The sequence below is a fragment of the Chiloscyllium punctatum genome, chromosome 11 (assembly GCF_047496795.1).
Source record: "Chiloscyllium punctatum isolate Juve2018m chromosome 11, sChiPun1.3, whole genome shotgun sequence".
NCBI lineage: Eukaryota > Metazoa > Chordata > Chondrichthyes > Orectolobiformes > Hemiscylliidae > Chiloscyllium > Chiloscyllium punctatum.
The window spans coordinates 15,324,550-15,342,636 of NC_092749.1; the positions used below are offsets into that span (position 1 = coordinate 15,324,550).

At 44.0% G+C, this 18,087-nt stretch overlaps 1 protein-coding gene across 1 annotated transcript in view; it reads right to left on the minus strand.

Annotated features, from left to right (window-relative positions):
- The window catches only part of arfgef3 (ARFGEF family member 3), a 156,951-nt gene that overhangs the window by 8,188 nt on the left and 130,676 nt on the right, over nt 1-18,087 (minus strand). Inside the window, exons 30-33 of the mRNA XM_072580344.1 lie at nt 13,242-13,344; nt 10,556-10,687; nt 8,884-9,014; nt 1,157-2,381 (exon numbers count right to left, since the gene is read on the minus strand). Coding sequence (XP_072436445.1) covers nt 1,157-2,381; nt 8,884-9,014; nt 10,556-10,687; nt 13,242-13,344 — 1,591 coding nt within the window. The remainder of the gene's footprint in view (nt 1-1,156; nt 2,382-8,883; nt 9,015-10,555; nt 10,688-13,241; nt 13,345-18,087) is intronic.

Consider the following 18,087-nt stretch of genomic DNA (forward strand, 5'->3'; position numbering starts at 1 on the left):
CCCTCTGGGGTATAGAATTCTAAACGTTCACCACTTTTCAAGTGAAGTAATTCCTCCTCATCTCAATCCTAAATGATTCGCCCTTTAACAGAAATTGCTGGAAAAGCTCAGCATCTGTGGAGAGAAATTGGAGTTCACAGATCGGGCTGAATGACCCTTCCTCTGATCTGAAGTAAATCGGGTGAATGAGATATATCAAAATCCAACGCAATTTTATCAGGCTCAAACCCCCTGCATAAAGTTTCAGCTAACTTGCCACAATTTATATTAAATGAGACCATGAAAATAAGCAAATTAAATATGTCTTACATGGCACTGTCTTATGAAGTTTATGGGTACATGAAGTTTATGGGTACACTCACTAGAGCTTAGAAGGATGAGAGGAGATCTAATTGAGGTATATAAGATGTTAAAGGGGATTGACAAAGTTCATGTAGAGAGAGTGTTTCCTCGTGGGGACATCTAGAATGAATGGACATAGTTTTGGATAAGGGGCAGCAGATTTAAAACAGAGATTAGTAGGAATTACTTCTTTCAAAGGGTTATGAATCTGTGGAATTCACTATCCCAGAAGGTCGTGGACATTGGGGCATTGAATAAGTTTGAGATGAGATCAGATTACATTACCTACAGTGTGGAAACAGGCCCTTCGGCCCAACAAGTTCACACCGACCCTCCAAAGAGCAACCCACCCAGACCCATTCCCTTACAGTCACCCCTGACTAATGCAACTAACACTTTGGGCAATTTAGAATGACCAATTCACCTGACCTGCACATCTTTGGACTGTGGGAGGAAACTGGAGCACCTGGAGGAAATCCACACAGACACAGGGAGAATGTGCAAATTCCGCACAGACAATCACCTGAGGCTGGAATTGAACCCAGGTCCCTGGTGCTGTGAGGTAGCAGTGCTAAACACTGAGCCACCGTGCCGCCCATGATTATGATATAACATAATACAAGAGGCGCTTTCGAAAGGGAACTGGTTAAGGTCGCGAAGGAGGAAGAGGTAATTTGGAGAAAGTGCAGAAGGAGTGGGGCCTACACTTCGAGACAACCTGTACAGACCAGCTGGGCTGAATGGCCTGTTCCCGTACCGTACTGTTTGGGACGTCCTGTGAAATGCGGCTTTCGGCATTCGGAGAGGAACGTACCTGCATCTGGGCCTCGGTGTCGCGCACAGAGACGCTGTGGGAGCTGACAGTGGATCCGGAGCGAGGTCGTTTCTCCAGTCGGAGGAGCTCCGGGCCTGCGCTCAGCGAGTGCCTCATCTGGCCCTGGTCCAGCAGCTGCTGGGGCCTCTGGAGAGGGGAATCCGGGCATCTCCCCAACGCCACCTCCCCCTTCTCTGCCTTCCCCTCCTTTACTAACGTGGCCAGGTTATGCTGCTGCTGCTGCTGCTGCTGCTGCTTGCGCTTCTTGTATTCAAAGACGAGCTTGTTGATGGTTTTGTCAGTAGCAATGGTGTAGATCTTGTTGCCAGCGCTCTCCCACCACTCCTTCTTCCGGCCTTGCTCCTTCTTCTCCATGTTGGGGCTCAAGGGGGCGCTGCTGGGCCCTTTCAGTTTCCCTTCCTCCAGCTCTTTCACGTGGTACCTGGTGCCATCTTCTGAAGGGGTATCTTTGCCTGACATGCCGCCAGTGGACGGAGTGGATCCCTCAGAGTAGCAGGAGGGCAGAAAGAAGAGGGGGTCACCCCTCAGCGCTGGGGGCTCCTCTGCCAAGCACTCCAGGTCAAGGTGCATTTGGATGTAGTTGTTACAGAGCTCCAGGCACACCTTGTGCAGTCTCTTCACCAACCAGACCCAGTCCACGTTGCTAATCGGCTGAATGCTGAGAGAAGGCACCCTCGCTCGCCACTGCCTCTTCTCCTTTCCCCTCGGTGGGCTGACCTGGGCCGTCTCCTCAAAGATGTCCTCATCCTCCGAGGAGCACTGCTGGGAAGAATCCGAGCTCAGCTCCTCCTCCTCATACAGGATCTTCTTGACCTGCTCGGCCGTTATGTTCTCCTGGTTGGTCATAATGGCAGACACCAAAGCCTGGAAGTAAATGTTGAAGCTCATGGCCGACTGGCGGTAGAGGTTGGCAGCCCCTCCCACTCCCGAGACTTTCATCAGTAGGTACTTCAGGCCAGGCCTCGTGTCAAACTCCCTGGCCGTTCGGTAAGAGTCCAGCAGCAGGTCAAAGATGACAGCCAGGTTCTGCATGGAGATGTACCTCAGGAAGCTGGCCGGCCTGGTCTCTCCAAAGTTAACGGTTCGGTCTGAGGCCTCGCTCGGTGTAGGGCCTTTGACAAACTCTTCGAGCAAGACGTCATAGAGGTTCTGAAGTAACACTTGATGGGACAGCAAACTCACCACTATTGTCCGGAATGGGATTCTGTGGATCAAAAGAGAAAGGTTTAGCCAGCTGGATACACAGAGTAATGAATACAAGAGACAGTATGAGTTTTGTTTCATGGTCAACCTTTATTGCTAATTGGACCTTGAGAAGGTGGGAGTGAACTGCCCTCATTTACCATTGCAGTCCTTTGGTTGTGGGTATGCCACCAGTACCATTAGGGAAGGAGTTCCAAGGCTTTGATCCAGTGACACTGGAGGAATGGATATATTTCCAACGAGTGGCTTGGAACGGAATTTTCAGGCAGTATCTGCTACCCTTGTCCTTCTAGATGGTTGAGACGGGGGACTGGTCTGTGTGTGCGAATGCACATTCAAGTCCATTTGCATGAGTGTGTGTGTGACTGCATATTTGAGTGTGGGCGCAGTTGTGTGTCTGTTTAAGGCTGTGTGTTTGTCAGTGTTAAAATGTTTTTTTACACAAGTGCTTGTGAGTTGTGTGTTAGCAAGTCCAAAGATGTGCATGTATGGGATGTGTGTTTGTGAGACCGCGTGTTTGTGTGTGCTTGACAGTTTGTGAGGACAGTGGCTGAAGGTAGGCCTTTTGAGAAGATGATGCTGATGCCAATTTTAAGAGGAAGGGAGACAGTACATGAAGGGAGTGAACAATTTCAGAAGCAGTTAGCACAGAGACCGGGAAATGAGCAATGGGCTTCAATATTTAAACAACTAAATGCAAAATATCATGTAAGAGAACTGCTTCTGAGAGAATCAGTGATTATATTGTTGGTATTACTGCATCGGTTAAGCACTCTGAACGTGTTAAAATGTTAAAGGTGCTATGTAAATGAACATTGTTGGTATATGGCGTATCAGTGGGCTGATGGGATAACTCTCTCAGAGGTTCACTGTCCCTCCTATCCTATGGACACTCATGCAGTCAGCACTGAAATAAACCTTGCATTTATATAGTACTATTGATGGCAACTGGACATCAACATGTCTGTGGCCTCAACGTTATTCCAGCTGAGGCCTACAAAGATACTGGATTTTCGTCAGATTCAGGCACTCATCAAGAACTCCCCCTTTCCCCAGTCTGCGTCAGAAATGAAACTCTCTTGTGCTGTGGAATGTATTAAGGATTTTCCCTCTTAATTATAGCAGGGAAAATCCTGACCTGCATTCTTCTGTTCCTGTGGAAGAGGAAATGCTGCCAGTGACCTTCCAGGGGAATTTCCAACATGGTCTTTGCTGTCAATCCAAGAAAGATATGGAGAACAACATTTGGAACTGTTCATTATGTTCATCAATGTGACCAAAGCATTTGAGTAAATTACCAGGCTATATTCATTGTTCTAGAGTGATTTGAATGTCTAAGAAACTTCTTCAAATTCCTGTAACTGCAGCGTGATGGTCGTACTGCAAGTGGGAATTCTGAAACAGATGCTTTCAATATCTGACTGATGTCAAGCAAACTTGTGTGATCGGCTCCCTTAATAACTACAGTCAACGTATCAGTGATTATTCACCTCATCAAAGATCAACTATCCTCTGGCGTGACTGTTAAATACCACCTAAATGAAAAACTCTTTAACCTAGGTCACTTCCATGCCAATACTAAATTGTCCACTATTGACATACATGACCAACAGTGTGTCATTAACACTTAGTCAAAAAAGTGTGGTGCTGGAAAAGCACAGCAGGTCAGGCAGCACCGAGGAGCAGGAGAATCGACATTTTGGGCATGAGCCCTTCAGATTCCTGATGAAGGGCTTATGCCCGAAACACAACTCTCCTCCTTGGATACTGCCTGACCTGCTGTGCTTTTCCAGCACCCCACATTTTTTGACTCTGACTCTCCAGCATCTGCAGTCCTCACTTTTTCCATTAACACTTTGTACCAAGTTTGTAAGCCCCTCTCGATCCCTTTAATTGTGCATCCGAAAGATTTGGTTCAGTCCTTGGATGTTGCCAAAACAAAACTAATTTTAAACCAGGCTAGGTCACTCAAATAGTCCATCTTCTGCGTATGTTGAAGGAGGGAGTCTGGCATATGTTGAGCTTTTCCCACACCTTGGTAGCCGCCCTTCTCAAAAGGCCATCAGTGACAAGGAGATCCGGCAATGGATGGGTTTTGCCAGCTCAATGTTCTATAGGTTACGGTGTGACTTATTTACAACAAGGACCACCATAATCAGCATATACAGAGCAATATTCAGCACTGCAGTCCTGTACTACAGAGAGGCCTGGAATATGACAGAGAGAATTGGAGAAACTCCACCAGCAATGCATACACGGCATTCTCCAGATTCATTAGGAGAACTACTAAACAAATACTAAGGTCCTTCTTGAAGCCAGTTTCACAAACATTCTGGCAAAACTGCTGTAAAACAAACTATAATCGACTAGAAACTGTGCCCCACCCAGGTCCTGTTTCCTCATCCCTGCAGTGGCTCTCTGAAACTCTCCAGAAAGGCCGACTACATTGACAGTGACTGGGAGGAGCTCACGACCAATCAATCATTCAAAATGGTGACACAACTTGTCCATCAACCCTTTGAGTCCAAACACCACAAAGATGAGGTCGGGGGACAGCAGAGAAGGAAGGAAATCTGAGAAAATCCTGCGTTCCAGAGAGAGACACTACTTCATGGGACATCCTCCCCATGGTCCCCAAAGATCTGTGTGTTCAGAACTGGACTGATCACTCACATGAAGAACCACAGCAGCAACTCACAACCTGTGGAGACATCAACTTCAAATTGGGGGACAGCTGACAATGACCAGATAATCAGATAATCTCTTTCCCAACGATATTGATAAGGGATAAATATTGGCATAGACGCCAGGGATCACTCCCCTGTTCTTTGAAATGGTGTCTCTGGATCTTCGACATCCACTTGAGCAGGCCAATGGGGGCATCAGTTTGGGATCTGAACTGAAAGGCAGCACCTCCAACAGTGTAGCACTCCTCTGGCACTGCATCGGAGTGACAGCCTTGGTTTTTGCACTATAGTCTCAGAGCTGGAATCTGAAATGAGAACCTTCTGCTACAGAAGCCAGAACTATACTCTACAACCACACAAATATTAATTCCTCTCCACCTCTCCAGGAAAAAAATCTTATTGACGCACAGAGGCCCAACCTCCATCTCGTAACTGATTTATTTTAAGACCATAAGACATAGGAGTGGAAGTAAGGCCATTCGGCCCATCGAGTCCACTCCGCCATTCAATCATGGCTGATGGGCATTTCAACTCCACTTACCTGCATTCTCCCCGTAGCCCTTAATTCCTCGAGACAACAAGAATCTATCAATCTCTGCCTTGAAGACATTTAGCGTCCCAGCCTCCACTGCACTCTGCGGCAATGAATTCCACAGGCCCACCACTCTCTGGCTGAAGAAATGTCTCCACATTTCTGTTCTGAATTGACCCCTCTAATTTTAAGGCTGTGTCCACGGGTCCTAGTCTCCTCGCCTAAGGGAAACAATTTCCTAGCGTCCACCCTTTCCAAGCCATGTAATATCTTGTACGTCTCTATTAAGTCTCCCCTTAATCTTTTCTTTTTAAAACTGTGCACCTTCTGTAGAAGTTCATTTGGTAAGACCACTCAAACAACCAATTAAATGTCAACTTGGGTGTGTACCGAAACACATCAAAAATCAAGAGAGGAACAAAATATTATCGAGGTGTGTGCCTTTTAGGTTTTCTAAAATGGTGTACGTTTGAAATATGTGTCCCTTTCCCTATCCACCTCGATGTATTTTGTATTGAATACAAGGTGTGTACAAACAGTAGAAATGGAGCAGTCTGTGAGTGACTAATATAGAAACAAGAAGCAGGAATTACTCTGTCAGAAAATAGCATCACAGCATCATTACTTCAAACTGAAGCAAGATCATGACCCAATGTAATTAAAATAAAATGCTTACCCTATTTTTCTGTTCGACGTCAAGCATGGGAGAAAGAAGCAAGAGGAGGAAAGTTAGTGCAGTCTGAACAGGAGGAATATTAAACACCAGCAGAAGGTTAAACACTGATTGACATGAGGAAAGATTGAACACAGGATTAAACCCTGGGGATGAGGAGAAGAATGTAATACTGGACACCAGCAGGAAGATCAACTACTAAAGGTTGGAGAAAAAAATACAAACTGAATAAGGAAAAATGCCTAGCACTTGACACTAAAAGAAGATTAAACACCACTTGATATTACAAATGCAGAGTGTATGTAAAAAGAAATCAGTAATCATCCTTTCTAACTTGCACCTTTTCTTGTTTAAATAAGATGAGCGATGAAATAATTGAAGGATGTAGCTTAGAATAGATGTTTGAGACAGGACAGAGAAAGCAGCAATAATAATAATGAATTCTTAATCATATAAAAATAAAATATTACATTAAAATTATCTTATTAAAAAGTGTAATAATACAATGTGATATAATTTTAAATGTAATTAGAAATCAGGAATTCTCATTTGAATGAAAGATTCATTAGCGGGTTTTGAGAAGATTTGTAGCTCAGGTTGAGGTTCTGAACGTAGGTTTGCTTGCTGAGCTGGAAAGTTTATTATTGTCACATGTACCCAGATACAGCAACAGGTTTTACTTTGCATGCAGCAGAGGCATTTCATACCTTATAAAGTGCATTAGGGTAATAGTGAGGAATACAATGTTACAGCTGCAGAGAAGGTGCACAGAGAGCAAGATCAACATTAAATTTAAAATTTGAGAGGTCCATGAGAAATTAGAAGAGTTTAGATGATTATTATGACGATTGTCAAAATACTCTAGTTCATGGCTCACTTTATTAATTTAATTTAACATTTAGTTGAAGTAGTTTAATGTTTAAGCTGGAAGTTAAAGTGTGAAATTCAGGATAGACATTAGGGCCTGAATTTGCATTAAGACAGAGAGGATTCCATATGCAGTCAGAATGGCCTGAATCCAGACATTCCTGCCCCAAAGACAACCCTCACCATTTTCACAGCAGGGTAAGCAGGAGCAGGTTTGCGCAGTAATTAACATGTCTGTGATTAAAGGGCATCTTTAAGGTGCCTTCAGTTAGATCCAATTTTTGGTGGTGGGAAGTTCAAAGCGTGACTAATGAGCTTTCAATGTGTTAGGACAAGCTATTATCTTGCCAGAGTGTCTTTCAGGAAGCAGGAACCCGTTTGGAAAATAAGACATCCTTTCGGATATGATCCTGGGACACCTTTGGAACACCTTTGGGAGAAATCAGGTGTCTTTGAGATTGGTGAAGGTCAGTGTGAACGTGCACAGAAAATGAATAAGAGCATTGGAATTATCAAGGGAACTTCAAGACATTTAAAACTCCTGCCCTTTGAACATTTGGGAAAAAAATTGTCTGCTGGGTTAAAAAAAAATAGCTTGTAGTTCCACTCTGTTGATATAAATCTTGTCGGACTAGTTCTAACTGACTGATTTCATGGTTTATCATCATTGCAGGGTATCTATCAGTTCAGATTTATTAACATATCCAAGTGCTCATCTAGTCTTTGAAGTGGGACTACAAGCACAAGTGCTTGTTTTTACAAGGTATTAAAAGGAAGTTAAGTGTGGTAAATGGGATTTTATCATTGAACATACATTTTTGAAATACTGAATTCATTGCAGACACTTAAGAACTTTATTCAATCTCAGCGTGAACATGGTGGAAGCCTCCTACACAAACCCCGTTTGAAAACAAAATCTCTCCTTTTCACACTTTTTGGACTATAATAGTTTCAAGCAATGATTCAAAACAAAAAATCTTATGCTTCTAATGTATAATTACTATAGGAAATCTACAGGAAAACCTGCAACTCAGGAGCAGCTGCAAGATCCACGCTACTCTCAGTCCACCATTTTTTAAAATAAAAGTTATTTTTAAAAATGTTCTAAAATTCTATGTTGTTTAACCTAGAAACTATGGGAAATAGGAGTATGATAGGCCCTTTGACTCTGCTATACCATTCAATATGTTCATGGTTGAACAACCAACTCAATATCTTGTTCCCGCTTTCTCCCCAAACCCTTTGATCCCTTTAGCCCTATGAACGATATCTAACCTTCTTGAACACATTCCAAGATTGTGTTCTAAATGACTTTCTGTGGCAGGGAATTTTACAGGACCTCTTTACCAATCTACATTTTCACTACTTCTTATTTTAAAATTTTACTATTTGTTAACAATTTCTATTTCAATTTAATTCAGAGATTTTGCTGCTACTATGCATGCTCCTGGGTGTCAGAAAATAACACCCTCTGCTTGTGTAAACCAAAAAGATGCTGAAATTACTTTTACTTTCACAGAAGTCTGTGCTTCTTTCAAGTTAATAAATATTCCAGAACTTAGAATCTTCTGAATTTCAATTGAAATGTTTACCCCTTGCTGCTTTGGTCACTGGAGCAGGGGAAATGATTCAACAATAAACTGTAGCTGGGACTATAGGGAGGAAGATGCATTGAACGAAGATATCATCTAATAGCCTGTCTATTCATCACCTTCACCAATGGGACTCCAGGGTTTTTTTTTACCTCTTCTGAGTGTGGCCATTGTGTTTCTCATCCGGTGGGAGTTCGATGATCAACACGCAGGACTGAGCATGCTCAAAACCTTCCCTGTTGCTGGGGGTTTTGGGTGAACACTGGGTGTCCAGCAGAAAGACCTGGAGGAGAAGATTTCAGTCTGATTATAATAATAAAACAGTGAACCACTGGAAAACTGAAACAAGAACAGAAACTGCTGGAGAAACTCAGCGGGTCAGGCAGCATCTGTGGACAGAAGGCAGAGTTAACATTTCGAGTCCAGCCACCCTGCTTCAGATGCTGTTACATTCAAGTAGCCTGGAAACGTACAGCTTGGAAACAGGCCCTTCAGCCCAACCCATCTAGTCCAACCAGGTTTCCAAAACTCAACTGGTCCCGCTTGCCTGTGTTTGGCTCATATTCCTCTAAACCCTTCATATCCATGTACCTGTCCAAAAGTCTTCAAGTGTTGTTATTGTAACCCTCCATCACTTCGTCTAGCAGCTCATCCCATACACTGTTGCTCCTTACATCCCTTTTAAATTTTTCCCCTCTCTCCTTAAACCTATGCCCTCTAGTTTTGGACACCCCTCCCCAGGGGAAAGACCTTATCTATGCCCCTCATGACTATACAAATCTCTACAAACCTCACCCTCTCACTCTTCAAGGAAAAAAGTCCCAGCTTACACAGCCCAGCTCAGAAACATTCCTCCAAAGCCTTAGGAAATTTGCCCGTTCAAAATATTTCCAAAACAACATCAGCCCTAAATTCGCTGAAATACAAAAAACTAAAGGAGGATTTGACTGTGTCTTTAGGGATTTCAGTTGTGTAGACAGTGAGGAACACTTTATTTGCTCGGGGAGTCTAGGTACAGGGAAATACGTCCTTAAAATAAGAGCCAGTGCCTACAGGAACTGAGTTAGCACAGGCCTCTCTGCGGAAGGTCAGATAGATGTGTGGTGGAAAGCTTGTCCACAAAAAAAACAGTTAAAGGTCATTCAATTAATATTTTTAAATCTGTAATAATTAAGATATTTCCTGCACAAGAGTGGAAAAGGTACTGGATGGGAAGATGGAGTTAAAGCCTTAAGACCATGAGGTGTAGGAGCAAGCGTAGGTCATTCAGCCCATCGAGTCTCCTCCGCCATTCAGTGAGGATCATGGTTGATCTGATAATCCCCAGCTCCACTTGCCTGCCTGTTCCCCATAACCCCTCGGTTCTCTTACTGAGTAAACATCTGTCAATCTTAGCCTTGAAAATAGTTAATAAGCTAGCCTCAACAGCACTCTGCAGTAAAGAGTTCCACAGGTTCACTACCCTCTGAGAGAAGAGATTCCTCCTTATCTCTGTCTAAGATGCGTGAAATGATGCCCCTCTGGTCCTAGACTGTCCCAGAACGGGAAACAATCTTTCCACATCTACTCTGTGAAGCCCCCTAAGAATCTTGTATGTTTTGATAAAGTCACCTCTCATTCCAATGAGGACAGTTAAGATAGGGATCTGTTATGATCCCACTGAATGGGGTATCAGACAAGAGGGGCTGAATGGCCTTCTACCAATTCATTTTTAATTCCAGCAAGGTGGAGGTATAAATTCTTTGGCCTGATCCAGGGAATGTTTAGCACCTTTAGCCCACTCTGGCCTGGCCTAGATGAAAAAGGCTCATGTGGGCACAATACCTGCTGTGCCATCGCCCGGATTCTCCAGTACTCCGCCTCTGCGCTGGCAGAATGTGAGGGGGCTGCCACCTTCACCTCGCAAGCATCTCCACTGAAGCTGTCTGAGCCGCTCTGGAAACAGGCCAGCAGATTCTGAAAGGCAAGGATGAAACAGGGTTAGGAGGACGGTACAATCCCAAACAGCCATGTGGACCATTGAAGAGGACAACACCGGTGCTAACCCACCAACTCCCATCAGGACCACTCGAAGCTCTTCAAGTAACAGTGCGTTGCCATAGGTACAACAGTCAGTCAGGCAGTCAGTGTGTACCAACAACAATTGGTACTTAACTGAATCCTCCTGACAGTTACCTGTGGCTGAGGAAGGATTGAATTGAATCTTATTTCCTCCTTTTCACCATTTTAAACATTTCTAAGGATCTCTTTCTTAACATCTTTGTCTGACACATCAGCTTTAATCGTTCCTCCCTTGGGGAGCCTGCCTTCAGTTGCCAAGCCCTAAACTCTGAACTCTCTCCCTAAATTGCTTTCTTCCTCAAAGACGATCCTTAAAACCAACTGCATTGACCACTGATTTGGTCACCTGCCTTAAACCAACACTTAACCAGTATTGGGTGCTGTGGAGTCAAATATTGTTTGGGTAACGCTCCTGTGTATGTACTATAGGATGTTTTTCTCCACTTAAGATACTTTTTATTCATTTATCCACAGGATGTGGGCTTCACTGGCTTGGTCAGCATTGTTCAATGTAGTCTTGCCCTTCGTAAATGCCCAGAGGGCAGATAAGAGTCAACCACATCGCTATGGGTCTGCAGTCACAGACCAAGCACGGAGAGCAGATCTCCTTCTCTAAAGGGCATGAGTGATCCAGATGGGTTTTTAAATAATTGACAATAGTCCAACATTAACCTCTTAATTCCAGACCTTTATTGAATTCAAATTCCACCATTTGTCAGATTCAAACCCAGGTCCCAAGCACATTACCTGGGTCTCTGGTCTAGCAATAATATCACTAGGCTATCACCTCTCTCAGAAACAACTTGTTGTTATTAATTGAATTTCCTGAAATTCCACTGGGAAATGAGTGGGATCACGACAATCCAGTTCCAAATTGGCATTATCCTTTAATGGGTTGACTGCTGTCTTATAGTCTTTAAATATCTCAACTTCCCTTCATCACTGCCCAGACCTTTTCGTATTTTACACGGGCCAATCCCATTTACTGCTTACTCCCATGTTCCTTAGTATCTCACTGACCTAATCTCACTCTCTCCTTCACCTCCACATAATTTTTTAATATCTGACCCACTCTGATTCCATCTTCTCTCTCACCCCTAGTAGCCTTTTATCTGGTTTCCTCCCAAAGTTCAAAGATGTGCAGGTTAGCTGGATTGGCCACGCTAAATTACCCCATAGTGTCCAGGGATGTGCAGGCTAGGTGGGTTAGCCATGGAGAATGCAGGATTACAGGAATAGGGTAGTGGGGTGGGACTGGGAGGGATGCTCTTCAGAGGGCCAGTGTGGACTTGATGGGCTGGATGGCCTGTTTCCACATTGTAGGGATTCTGTGGTGATGCCATCATCTTTTGCATGCAGAAATGTTTCCAAAACAACTTGTGAACCTCACCCTAATCTGAGTGCAGAAATAGTTTTTTTTCTGTATCTACTAGCGCAAGGGTCATATTTTTTAACCTTGTGGACTGTAATGAGAAAAAAAAAGTTTTAAAACTAGTGTTTTAAAAGATGGTTGCATTGTTTGAAAGTAACCTGAAACTCTTGGCAAGCTTGTTTTAAAAAGCTGTTTGAACAAGCAATAATTAAAGCGATTGCAGATAAACCGGAGTCCAGCGGGTTCAGTATTCAGATGTACCCAGGTGACGAGAAGTTGACTGGTCTATGGACTAGTAACCAGTTGAAGACAAGGGCCTTTTGCCTGCCTATAACTTGCATAAAAATGAGACATTTGCACATTACGTAAATTGGGTCTCAAGTCATGAAACAGTTTGGAACTGGGAACAAGTTTCAGGGAATGGTTTTGATCTTCACTAGCTCAGGTGCTGTCTCTCTGCTCAAGCTCACTTTAACCTGAAGACATCTAGTCAATCCTTTCCTTTAGCATTTGCTGTGATTTTTACAAGTGAAATTGTACAAGTGAACCAACCACCCAATGCCTCTTGCAAACCAGTGGAAGCATTTGGAAAAGGAAAGCTCAGAAAATAACATTCACATCAGCAAGAACTAGCGCGATAGAATTTGTGAACAAAGGCTTCTAATCTGTTTTGCCCTCTGTCCAGGAATTATTTTTTCCCTACCTATAGTTGGAAGCTATATTTTTGTAATAAATAGTAATTCTTGTTAAATTCGGAAACTGGGTTTTCTGCCAACCTGAGTCTGAAAATCTGGTAAATTGGAGAACATTTTGTACTTACTTTCAAATGTTTAACGTTTATGGCAAATCTACAAATGAAGGGTGCTTGGTTTCCATCCTGCTACTCCAGTGAGTTGTGACACTACCATATTTCTTCACCTTAATGTCTTGAAACCTTTGATTAAAACATGCCCTCATCTTCTGAATTCCAAGGGGACACAAGCAGAGATTGTGCGACATAGTTATCATTGACAGCACTGCGTGGCCTCAGCCACTCAACATCCACAGCGCCAAAGCATACCGAATTATTGGACCTACCTTCACTGGTTCCAGTGTGACCGTGAAAGCATCTTGTAGGGCGCAACAGGCCAGTCTCCACATTTCATCAGTAAACACAGGGCCAGCTGTGACCAGGACGTACCTGAAACAGAATTACCAGCAAAAAGTAGAAAGCAGAACAGCGGAGATGCACAGTCAGGGCAACTCAAAAACCTCACACAGAATCTAACACACAAGCCGGACTCCAGACGCTCATCTGTAAGAATCTCCAAACAAGCATCATGTAAGAGAAATATCAATGAGGATCGCACAGTTATCCAGTGTGACAATGTCACCAACATACTAACGCTGGTACATGTAAATGCTCTGGGGACATGGGTTCAAGACAGGTGCTAGATATTAAAATCAGCTCATCAATTTGGGATTGGAAGGTGGTCTGGGTTAATCCTGAAACTATCATTAATGGCCACAGGAACCGATCATCTGGTTCACAAATCTCATCCTTACCTGGTGTGGTCTATGTGACTCCAGACCCACAGCAACATGGATGTCTCTTAGCTACCCTCTGAAATGGCCAAGTAAGCCAGTCAGCTCAAGAGCAATTAGAGGTAGGCATCAAGTGCTGGATGTGCCAGAGATCACATCCCATGTAAGAATTTTTAAAAACTTCTAAACCCCTTTCTTACAGCACTGTGGGTGAATCTACACAACCCCTCTTTCAAAACGAGCTGCAGCATATATGTAGATATTTCCTATTCAGCTCCCCCCATTGTGTTGCAAGAGAATAGGGCCCCTCAAAGATCAGCAAGGCGGCCTTTGTGTGGAGCCACAGAAAATGGGGGAGATACTAAATGAGTATTTTGCATCAGTATTTACTGTGGAAAATGATATGGAAGATATAGACTGAGGGAAATAGATGGTGACATCTTGCAAAATGTCCAGATTACAGAGGAGGAAGTGCTGGATGTCTTGAAATGGTTAAAAGTGGATAAATCCCCAGGTTCTGATCAGGTGTACCTGAGAACTCTGTGGGAAGCTAGAGAAGTGATTGCTGGGCCTCTTGCTGAGATATTTGTATCATCGATAGTCACAGGTGAGGTGCCGGAAAACGGGAGGTTGGCAAACGTGGTGTCACTGTTTAAGAAGAGCGGTAAAGGCAAGCCAGGGAACTATAGACCAATGAGCCTGACCTCAGTGGTGGGCAAGTTGTTGGAGGGAATCCTGAGGGACAGGATGTATATGTATATGGAAAAGCAAGGGCTGATTCAGGATAGTCAACATGGCTTTGTGCGTGGGAAATCATGTCTCACAAACTTGACTGAGTTTTTTGATGAAGTAACAAAGAAGATTGATGAGGGCAGAGCAGTAGATGTGATCTATATGGACTTCAGTAAGGCATTCGACAAGGTTCCCATGGGAGACTGATTAACAAGGTTAGATCTCATGGGATACAGGGAAAACTAGCCACTTGGATACAGAACTGGCTAAAAGGTAGAAGACAGAGGGTGGTGGTGGAGGGTTGTTTTTCAGACTGGAGGCCTGTGACCAGTGGAATGCCACAAGGATCGGTGCTGGGCCCTCTACTTTTTGTCATTTACATAAATGATTTGGATGCGAGCATAAGACGAACAGTTAGTAAGTTTGCAGGTGACACCAAAATTGGAGGTGTAGTGGACTGCGAAGAGGGTTACCTCAGATTACAACAGGATCTGGACGAGATGGGCCAATGGGCTGAGAAGTGGCAGATGGAGTTTAATTCAGATAAATGTGAGATGCTGCATTTTGGGAAAGCAAATCTTAGCAGGACTTATACACTTAATGGTAAGGTCCTAGGGAGTGTTGCTGAACATAGAGACCTTGGAGTGCAGGTTCATAGCTTCTTGAAAGTGGAGTCGCAGGTAGATAGGATAGTGAAGAAGGCGTTTGGTATGCTTTCCTTTATTGGTCAGAGTATTGAGTACAGGAGTTGGGAGGTCATGTTGCGCTGTACAGGACATTGGTTAGGCCACTGTTGGAATATTGTGTGCAATTCTGGTCTCCTTCCTATCGGAATGATGTTGTGAAACTTGAAAGGGTTCAGAAAAGATTTACAAGGATGTTGCCAGGGTTGGAGGATCTGAGCTACAGGGAGAGGCTGAACAGACTGGGGCTGTTTTCCCTGGAGTGTCGGAGGCTGAGGGGTGACTTTATAGAGGTTTACAAAATTATGAGGGGCATGGATAGGATAAATAGGAAAAGTCTTTTCCCTGGGGTCGGGGAGTCCAGAACTAGAAGGCATAGGTTTAGGGTGAGAGGGGGAAGATATAAAAGAGACCTAAGGGGCAACCTTTTCACGCAGAGGGTGGTACGTGTATGGAATGAGCTGCCAGAGGAAGTGGTGGAGGCTGGTACAATTGCAACATTTAAGAATAGGAATAGGAAGGGTTTGGAGGGATATGAGCCAGATGCGGGCAGGTGGGACTAGATTGGGTTGGGATATCTGGTCAGCGTGGACAGGTTGGACCAAAGGGTCTGTTTCCATGCTGTACCTCACTATGACTCTATGACATGTTCCCCTCCAAGCCACTCACCATCCTGACTTGGAAATATATCACTGTTCCCTCAGTGTCGCTGGGTCAAAATCCTGGAATTCCCTCTGTACAGCAGGTGGACTGCAACGGTTCAAGAAGGCAGCTCACCACCACCTCCATCTTAAGGGCAACTAAGGACAGGCATTAAAGGGCGGCACGGTGGCACAGTGGTTAGCACTGCTGCCTCACAGCGCCAGAGACCCGGGTTCAATTCCCGCCTCAGGCGACTGACTGCGTGGAGTTTGCACATTCTCCCTGTGTCTGCGTGGGTTTCCTCCGGGTGCTCCGGTTTCCTCCCACAGTCCAAAGATGTGCAGGTCAGGTGAATTGGCCATGCTAAATTGCCCATAGTGTTAGGTAAGGGGTAAACGTAGGGGTATGGGTGGGTTGCGCTTCGGCGGGGCGGTGTGGACTTGTTGGGCCGAAGGGCCTGTTTCCACACTGTAAGTAATCTAATCTAATCTAATCTAATCTAATCTAAAGGCTTGCCTAGACAGCAATACCCACATTCCATGATCCAATAAATTAAATAAAAATTGAAAATATAAGAAATTAATAATTATGTTTTGGACAGGAGGACAGAGGATATATAGTATCAGGCCATTCAGCCCAACTAGTCATGCACATCCTTACACTCCACTCAAACCTCCTGCCATCTTTACTCATCTCACTCTATTCTAATGCAGAGGCAGTTTCCTCTGAACTGCATCTACAGTGTTGATGCAGTTTTTAGCATTTAGATTTTACTGTCACATGGATCCCATGGAATACAGGGAGATCTAGAACATGGATACAGAACTGGCTCAAAGGTAGAAGACAGAGGGTGGTGGTGGAGGGTTGCTTTTCAGACTGGAGGCCTGTGACCAGTGGTGTGCCACAAGGATCAGTACTGGGTCACTACTTTTCATGATTCATATAAATGATTTGGATGTGAGCATAAGAGGTATAGTTAGTAAGTTTGCAAATGACACCAAAATTGGAGGTGTAGTGGACAGCGAAGAGGGTTACCTCAGATTACAACGGGTTCTTGATCAGATGGGCCAATAGGCTGACAAGTGGCAGATGGAGTTTAATTCCGATAAATTGGAGATGCTGCATTTTGGGAAAGCAAATCTTAGCAGGACTTATACACTTAATGGTAAGGTCATAGGGCGTATTGCTGAACAAAGAGACCTGGGAGTGCAGGTTCATAGCTTCTTGAAAGTGGAGTCGCAGGTAGATAGGATGGTGAAGGCGGCTTTTGGTATGCTTTCCTTTATTGGTCAGAATATTGAGTACAGGAGTTGGGAGGTCATGTGGCTGTACAGGACTTTGGTTAGGCCACTGTTGGAATATTGCGTGCAATTCTGGTCTCCTTCCTGTTGGAAAGACATTGTGAAACTTGAAAGGGTTCAGAAAAGATTTACAAGGATGTTGCCAGAGTTGGAGGATTTGAGCTATAAGGAGAGGTTGAATAGGCTATGGCTGTTTTCCCTGAAGCGTCAGAGGCTAAGGGTTTATATAATCATAAGGGGCATGGATAGGATAAATAGATGAGGCCCTTTCCTTGGAGTGGAGCAATCCAGAACTAGAGGGCATAGGTTTAGGGTGAGAGGGGAAAGATATGAAAGAGACCTAAGGGGCAACCTTTTCATGCAGAGGGTGGTATGTGTATGGAATGAACTGCCAGAGGAAGTGATGGAGGCTGGTACAATTTCAACATTTAAAAGGCATCTGGATGGGTATATGAATAGGAAGGGTTTGGAGGGATATGGGCCGGGTGCTGGCAGGTGGGACTAGATTGGGTTGGGATATCTGGTCGGCATGGACGGGTTGGACCGAAGGGTCTGTTTCTGTGATGTACATCTCTATGACTCTATGTACTCAAGTACAGGAGTACAGTGAAAAGTGTATAATGTCACCATCTCAGGTACAAAGGTACCTAAGATATAAAAACTCAGGTACAAAGTAGTAAAGGAAACAAAGTTTTTTAAAAATTAAGCATTACCTTCATAGAATAAGTAGAAAAATAAAGAAATAAGGTAATAGTGAACGTTAAAGTTCCTGTGATGGTGAGTTCCATGTTCTCACCAGTCCCTGTGCAAGTAAATTCTTCTGAATACCCATAGAGTCATAGAAATGTACAGCTCAGGAACAGACCCTTAGGTCCAACTTGGCCATGCTGACCAGATATCCGTAATTAATTTAGTCCCATTTGCCAGCTGTTAGCCCATATCCCTTTTAAACCTTCCTATTCATAGAACATAGAACATAGAACAGTACAGCACAGTACAGGCCCTTCAGCCAACAATGTTGTGCAGACCATTGATCCTCAT